The sequence below is a fragment of the Nannizzia gypsea genome, genomic scaffold (genome assembly GCF_000150975.2).
Source record: "Nannizzia gypsea CBS 118893 supercont1.1 genomic scaffold, whole genome shotgun sequence".
NCBI lineage: Eukaryota > Fungi > Ascomycota > Eurotiomycetes > Onygenales > Arthrodermataceae > Nannizzia > Nannizzia gypsea.
The window spans coordinates 322,263-329,966 of NW_003345201.1; the positions used below are offsets into that span (position 1 = coordinate 322,263).

The window sequence follows — 7,704 nt, forward strand, 5'->3', positions numbered from 1 at the left end:
GAAACCTCCCTGGCCCGCCAATCACCAGGATGTGCGCTTCATGCCATGCAAATGCCCAACATTCAGGGAAAGGCAAAAACAAATCAAGAGCGATGTGTGTGAAGTGAAGTGTGTGAAAAGGCAAAAGAAAAGAAAAAACCACCGAACGCGCCTAACTCGCTGAGCCTTGGGCATCCACCGTCACCCCGAACACTGGGGGGAGTGACTCATTCTGGAAGTCTGTTTTGCTGCCCGTGGCTGATGACGGTGTGCTGGTGATGATGTTGATGTTTGTTGCTGTGCATGTGCTTTTCGTAAAACTCGTTGGTATCTTGTAACTGACAAAGGAGAAGAGTAAATAATAATATGGGTCGAGGTTTAGTGCTTGGAAGAAGCCGAGGTAGAGGAAGAGCTGCTTCCGCTGCTAGCGGCAGCCGCGGCAGATCCATGGTGAGCCCGTCGCTTCTTGCTGCTCGATCCCGATGCGCGCTTCTTGCGCTGTCTGCTAGCCTGCGCGTGCTCCACGGCTGCTAGCTGGGCAGCCCGGAGAGCCTGGAGGGCGCGGGCCTGAGCCTGGGCCTGGACGTACTGCCTCATGCGCCAGTCCTCGGTCTCGTTCATGTGTCGGATCTGCTCCTCGGTGGTCAGCCCGGGGTTTCCGATGATGGCGTTTTCGTTTTCGTCGAAGCTGTCGCTTCCGAAGGGGGTCTCCATGGCTGCCAGCATCGGGTTGGATGCTGACGAAGTAGACGGGATCGGGAACAGGTCCTCGTCTGAGAGATAGGCCGAGGCTGAGCTGCCGCTGTCGTCCTCGGAGCCAGAGTAGAGAGATGATCGGTTAGGCCACGAGGGAAAGGCACACGAGGTGTTGCTTCCCGAGAAGGTCGAGAAAGACGTCTTGCGAGGGTAGATGTCGAGCAGCCCGTCGCATGGTGATGGTGGTGGAGGAGCTGGCTGTGGGAAAGACGATGGTGGTGAGACTGGGGAGGATGCAGCACTGCTGCCAAAGCCGTAGCCTCTCCACATCTTGGTCTGGTAGCTCCTGGAGTCGAGGTTCTTTTGCTTGTTGCTGTTGCTGATGCTGCTGGTATATGATGATGCCGCTGATGACGCTGATAGTAGAGTCGACAGTGACGATGAGAGTGATGGTGGTTGTATAGCCGTGCAAGCCATAAAGAATTAGCTCTGCGTTATTAGTTTGGATATTGATGTTGGTCTGAAGATGTTCAGAAAGGTCTGTGGTCAGCTTGGTCTGGAGGAGGAGGAGCAACGATATTATATAAAAAATGAAGCCGAACACCTTGCCTTATGTTTATTAGATATGATAGCTCGTGCAAGGTCAAGGTATACTCCAGGGCGAAGGGCCAAAAGGGCATAAAAAGCAAAAAAAGAGCCCATCTTGCAAAGGGAGGAAAAAGCAAGGAGGAAAAGGGGAAAAAAGCAAATAAAAAGGGAGGAAAGAGAGACAAGGGAAGAAAAAAGAATGTTATATCATATGCAAAAACCGAAAGCCGAAAAACAAAGTGCAAAAATAAAATATGAAATATGAATAATTATGGGCGGTGGAGCGGATTTGCACTCACCGGTGCCCCGGTCCAAAAGCAAATAATTATCCAGTCGTTAGCGTACGGTGAGGCGTATGAAGGCGACTCTTTCTCATACCAACAGGGCCTCATAGTACCATAGTACACGCACTCAGCCATGCTCAGAGGGCGAAAGGAGTAGACGACGCAGCGTGATAGGAGAACAGGCAGGGGAGGCAAGACACAAGAAGCTGAGAAGAAGCTGAGGCAGAGGCCAGAGACCAGAGACACAAGAGACTCAAGAGGCAGGGCGAAGCTAACCTCCGTCTCCGGCCGTTCTGTCCCTCGTTCTGGTAGGAAGACAGCCAGACGATAGAGTTACCCCAGGTCGAGAGATCCCATGGAACGGTCCGCTGAGCCCGGGGGGAGATGAAGAGCTGCCAAGTGCTCATCCCTTACACGTCTTGTATTGAAAAATACGCCTTGAGCCTGGCTGTCCGTTTTTTATTTTTCCTTTCCCTTCGCATCGCTGCTGCCTGCCTTACCTACTCTTCCTCTGACTCCCCTCCTTACTCTTTCTCCGACAAGAGGAGGTCCAAGGCTGCCTGGAGTGAAGAAGGGGGCGGAAACCCGTTGGACCAAAGGCGTGAAGAGTTCATACCACCCCCTCCGACTCACCACAAGAAAAGTGACTCCGTGTATACTTCCGTGGTGGTGGTGTGCTTGATCCCAAGTCCCCATGCCTTAACTGGCGGTCTGGTCAGCCCTTCGACTAATCATCGCATAGGGAAGGCATCCTGGCACAACGGGCGGTGACTAACTGCATTTTCGTGGTTGGGTGGTAGCTGCTGGATGATGAAGACAACCACCCCCTTCGTGGCCTCACCGTAAGTAAGTAAAGTGACGGATGGATGAGTGATGATGATGGTGATGGGATGCCTAGATGTTGGTCCCGATCTCGCTCGTTTGTTGTTGTATCGTGGACCGGACAGGCGGTCTCGTCACAGCACGGCAACGAGAACTCTCTCTCCCGGTGGAAGGATGACCAACAGCATCACATCCTTATTTCCTTGTAACCCTCTAACCTGTCCCTAGTGCTCCGTACGGAGTAGTTTTTTTCCCCCTCTGCTGTTCCCCGGAGATTATGGGACGCGGGCGGGAGGGATGGCGGTAGGCAGCGTGAGACCTTCCCAACTGACTGCCGCCGTTACACACAATTAAACAAGATACCGGGAGGCGGCGCCTGTTTTCCCTTTCTTTCCTTTTTTGTTGGAGTCGGTGCAGCTGTTATCCTGCTTTCTCTTTTCCTTTGTTTTTTTCCCTTTTCTTTCGTCGTTCTCGTCTCCTCCTCATCACCATATCCCGTACCGTGTGGTTTTCCCTGGAAGATTACCCGTGGGAATCAAGTCGGTAGACAGGGAGTTTTGACGTACCCCAAAGAGATCCTGTTTTTCGGGATCAACTAGTAAATAGTTAATATAGAACACGCCGGTGTGCCGAGTCGAAAAGCCCTGTTTTTGAGACACTCTAGACACCTCTTTTTGTAATTAAATAATAAGTGCGATTTCGAACTCGGCCTGCAGTTGCTGCGCTGTGCCCTGGTCGGAAGCAATATTATACCAACAACATTTTCTGACACTGCATCTCCTGCTTCTGCTTCTGCTCCGTCTTCGTCGTCCCTCGCTCCTCCTTTTCTTTTGGGCGCCGCCGGGTGGTTGCTTCGGGCTTGGGCAGCCAGCAATCAGCCAACGCAAGTAAGTAAAGCGAGTAAAAAAAATAACTCCCCGGTTCCGGACCTGCGCCTGCATGTTGTTCAAAGGTCCTTCACACCGATATATGTCTGTTGAGGCAACACGACGGCTCGTATAGGGGACGGACTGGACGACAGACACACCTCTCTTGTGTTTTGTTGTCCCTGGGCCTGTCGCGCCACGGTAGTTATGGCGGCTTGCTCCATCCGGGCTGCTCTTGGTCGAGTTCAGATCATGTCGAGTCGATGCCGTTGAGTTACGCAAGGGCCGGTTACAGGCAGCGTCAAGAGTCACAGGCCAACCCGTCCGTCCGCAGCCATGTAGTTACATCCATACGCGGTACGTAAATTAAAAATATGTGCCGGGGACGCGTAAAAGGCATGGAGGCAGCCCACAGTTTCTCCGTGCTTATGAAGCTCCCATTCTCCATCTCGTCGACCTGCTTACGAAAAGAAAAAAGCCGTTGGCGGAGTGCAGGAAGGCCACTGCAGGGGGCGGGGGGGCCGGGGAACAGGAGCGCATCCGGAGATATAAATAAGTACTCCGTAATATTAACCCAGTCGAGCGGTGCTGCGAGCCGCTATTCGCCGGTTTGCTCATAATCGTTGTAATAGCAATCAATCTGATTGACTGGAATATAGGACTGTCCTTTTTCTTTTTGCATTTAGTTATTTTGCTTGTGTCTCTTATTCTCGTCCCTTTATTCCGCATCGCCGGGATTTCTGTTCTTTCTTCCCTCTCGCTTCGCGTTTGTGCTTTGTGCTCCCTCTTTGTGTGTTGCGGCTTTCCATACGGAGTAACTATATTCTATATATTGCTCTGTCTGTGTCGCTGGGGGTGAATGTGCCGGGCCGTCGGGACAGTCCTCCCAGCGTCTTTGTCAAGATTCCGGGCGGGTTGACATCCGGATAGATAGTCAAAACAGATAGATAGACGGTCAAGGGCTGGTGCTCTGTACCATCTCTGGTTCCGTGGTAGAGAGCCGACGAGGCAGAAGCAAAAGAAAGGCTGGTGGAAGAGTCAACCTGACCGCTCACCAGCGTCTCATCGTCTGCCACCCAACTGCCGCTGTATGCGATCTGTTCCGTAGACGCCTGCCGACACCTCTCACGCGCCCTCTCTGCAGTCGCTCTCTCTCTCGGTGTGTGTGCGCCTCTTTTCTTCTCCAAGACCGTATAGAATATCGTACACGGACACGATCCTGGTCTGGTGAACGTGAGGCAGCGACTTGTCGGAATCGGATCCGCGATAGCTTATTTTTCATTTTTTTTGTTAGCTGTCTCGTTTCTTTTCTCACCATGTCATATTTTTCCGCAAGAAGAATAAAATAAAATACACAAAACGAACGACGTAAAAAAAGGAACAATGATAATAAAATAGGGGGGCGAGGTTCCCTATGATGGCTGGAAAAGGCTTAACTCGTGGAGAGGAGAGAAGTCTACTTAGCCCGATGGAGGTTTTTTTTTTACTTATTTTGCATTACTCTCGAATAAGTGTACACAAGCCGTCATATCGTGGGTGATTGGTCTGGTGGTTTGATCCCTTCTCTTGGGTCTGAATTCTCCATCGCGATGGAACCCTTATGTCGCGTTGTACATCCTCATAGGACCATAGGGTAGCTTGGACACCCGCCGGAGAGACGCCGTTGACAGGCTAAGCTGATGATCTCTGGAGTTGTGAGAGTCGAGACCGTTAGGACGAAGAGTAGGCTGGGAGAGGGAAAGTGGAAGACGCCAAACGGCGATTGACCAGGCTGATCGAGACTCCTGTCCGGTTCCCTTCCCTCGGTGCTCATTGATTCAGGTTGGGCTTGCCGTCGAAAGTGTATAATGTATCCGCCCTTCGTAAAGCGCCCTTACGTTGACTGACGAAGGGGGTTCAGCCCAATACTACCACATCTCACATCACCATCCTGAACCGAATACGCAGGTTGACGTTTCAACTCCCGAATCGACGAAGCAGCACCAGGAGACGAACCACTGGCTCTCTGCCCTTGCATACACGTGTGAGTGCTGCAGACGCATCGAAAATCCGCCTTACTAGCCTTCCTCTCCTGGCGCGGTTACCAGCCATACCCCCATCACAAATAGAAACGACGAGGACGAACCAAACCGTCAGGAAAGTAACATACTCAGTTGTGTCGCATCGTCGTTGCCCTTGACTGGTCGGGGATGGCTGATCGCAGACCAGTCAAAGGGGCAGCCATACCCTTCCGCCCAACGTTGCGGTGATGGTCTCGAGCTGACAATCCACCGTTGTAAAGCCAAGCAGCTAGTCTCCCGCTGGACGGGGAATCAGCTCCTAGCCTATCCTCCACTAGGGGCTGGCCACGAGTGGATATGGTGTTCGTGTGTGTGTGTGTGTGTGCACTTCGTATGGAGAGAAGATGAAGGATCCTCAGAGCCTAAGATCCAAGAGTGGCGGACGACACTCTGCCCTGGCTTCACTCGAGACATACACTCCGAGGAGACACGCTGCATGAGCATCCTCAGGTGCAGGGCAGACAGAGCGAACGAATCGCTTGGCCGATGATGGGTTTGCCCCCAAGTACGGAGTAGTCCTATATCTTTTAACTAGGATTTCCGATAATATGCTTCCTCACATTCAGCTTCTCCCACATACTCGCTTTCGTTACCAGCTTTTCCCTGCTGACTGTCGTATCGAAAATCATCCCCTGCCAGGAGAGAGCAGAGAAGAGCACACATGGTTCAAGAGACGTCCCAAAATTCTGGGCCCACCGGCAAGGGCTTGGGCTTAGAAACAAGTCCACCACTCGGGGAGCCTGAAGGGAGCAGCCTGGGAGGACAAAAGACCCATCATATGCACGATGGGATGCTTAGTGCAGACTTTCTGGGTAACTATACCCAGTTAGTGTATTTATATATGCAGCATTAAAATAATTAATCCGCCCTTCCCAGCCCAGGGAATTCTGGATCATACAGATCTCTCTCTCTCTCCCTCGTCGCTCTCTGCGGGCTCCAGAGGTGGCGGGCTGGGAGCGGAAGGGCGGACCGCCAGCCTCCCTTCCGCGTCCCCACAGTGAGCTCCAATCAACCTGATCAGGGTAAAGGCAATTTTGAATGAAACCAATGATCTTCAATAGTTAGTTGCTAAAAATGAAGGGAGGGGGCGGCGAAAAGAAAGAGACGTCGAATAGTCAGTCTGCTCGTTCGTTATTTTGTGAAATGTGAATGTGATAGTCCCACCCGTGGTGAAAAATGGCTAAACTCTCCCGAGTGGACGGGACAAAAGCCAGATCCCGAGTCCATGGGACCGAGTGTCCTTGTACCTGGACCAACTAGTTGGGTGTCCTACCATGTCTGTCTGCATAAGACCTAGAATTATCGCTGGAAAACCTGATAGTTCGACAGGTACACACGCAAAAACACAGTCGTACGTACTCCGCACACATAAAAATGCACGGATGATATGCTATGTCAAGGTGGCAATATCTTGGGACAGATCTCATGAGATCAGGCTCGATCGAAATGCGTCTTACTAACTACCAGTCAGTCGCACGGTGTACGGAGTATAGAGCAAAGAGCTGGCCTGATTGACTGGTCGCTGTATGGAGTACAGAGTACTTACTCCGTATTAATCATTCCATTTCGTGTTTCGCTGTTTAAGTATGCGTGTAATCCGTGGTGAGAAGTATGGAGTAACAGCTTAGGGAGCATCTCCGTGCCTCCTCTCCCTGCAGAGCCCCTTTATGGAGTACTTACGGAGTACTTGACCTTCGCCCTTCTTCTGTTCCAGATATGAAATGATACGCGGTCAGACCCTTCCTTCTCCTCCTCCTCATCGATAATGAGGGGGGTTTGATAGACGGGAAGGCAAAGGGGAGGCGTCTGGGGAGGCGTCTGGGGAGGCGTCTGGAGTTTATGGAGGGTTGACGGTGGCGGACGCCAGTCGCCTCATGGAGGACGCAGACGCAGGTCCAAGGGAGTGGCTTTTTCCCTCCTTCGCCTTTGGCTGGACTTCTGTCCTGGTGCACGCAGATCCCGTCTCCTTTACATTTCAGGTGTTATGAACACACTAACGTCCTGTCTGTGTGGGGGTAAGACAGGTTCATGACTGGCGAGAGACAGCATTACCCCGGATATCCCAGACAGGCTCTGGAGCCCCTCTGGAGCCCCCTCTCTGGAGGCGAAAGTCCCCAAACGTGCAGCCCAAGAAGGCATCTTCAGCCCAGCATTTCACTTCAGCGAGTCGGACATGCTCCAGAAGTGTTCGTTATGGATGCAACCTCTATCTAGACGACGCGGCACGGAAGGAATCTCGCGATCTGAGATCCCTTCTTCTTCGCTTCTTCTTCCGCCCTTCTTTTTCTCTTTGCTTTTTGTTTTCGTTTCTTCAGGGGAAGTTGGGAGGTTTTTTCACCAATAAGGAGTCGTTATATATTGTCCAATCACAATCCCTTAATCACGTGGTAATGATATTACATAATCTTG

At 51.8% G+C, this 7,704-nt stretch overlaps 2 protein-coding genes across 2 annotated transcripts; both read right to left on the minus strand.

The window, feature by feature from the left end:
* Window positions 1-357: 357 nt before the first annotated feature.
* Window positions 358-1,152, minus strand: MGYG_00110 (hypothetical protein; the record flags this gene model as incomplete). Its single annotated transcript, XM_003175971.1, has 1 exon — window positions 358-1,152. The coding sequence occupies one exon, from the start codon at window positions 1,150-1,152 to the stop codon at window positions 358-360; it is 795 nt and encodes a 264-aa protein (XP_003176019.1).
* A 3,681-nt stretch (window positions 1,153-4,833) lies between these two features.
* MGYG_00111 (hypothetical protein) lies at window positions 4,834-5,958 on the minus strand (the record flags this gene model as incomplete). The annotated part of the gene is made up of 5 exons (XM_003175972.1): window positions 4,834-4,921; window positions 5,113-5,245; window positions 5,385-5,494; window positions 5,712-5,813; window positions 5,876-5,958. The coding sequence occupies 5 exons, from the start codon at window positions 5,956-5,958 to the stop codon at window positions 4,834-4,836; spliced, it is 516 nt and encodes a 171-aa protein (XP_003176020.1).
* Between the last annotated feature and the right edge of the window lie 1,746 nt (window positions 5,959-7,704).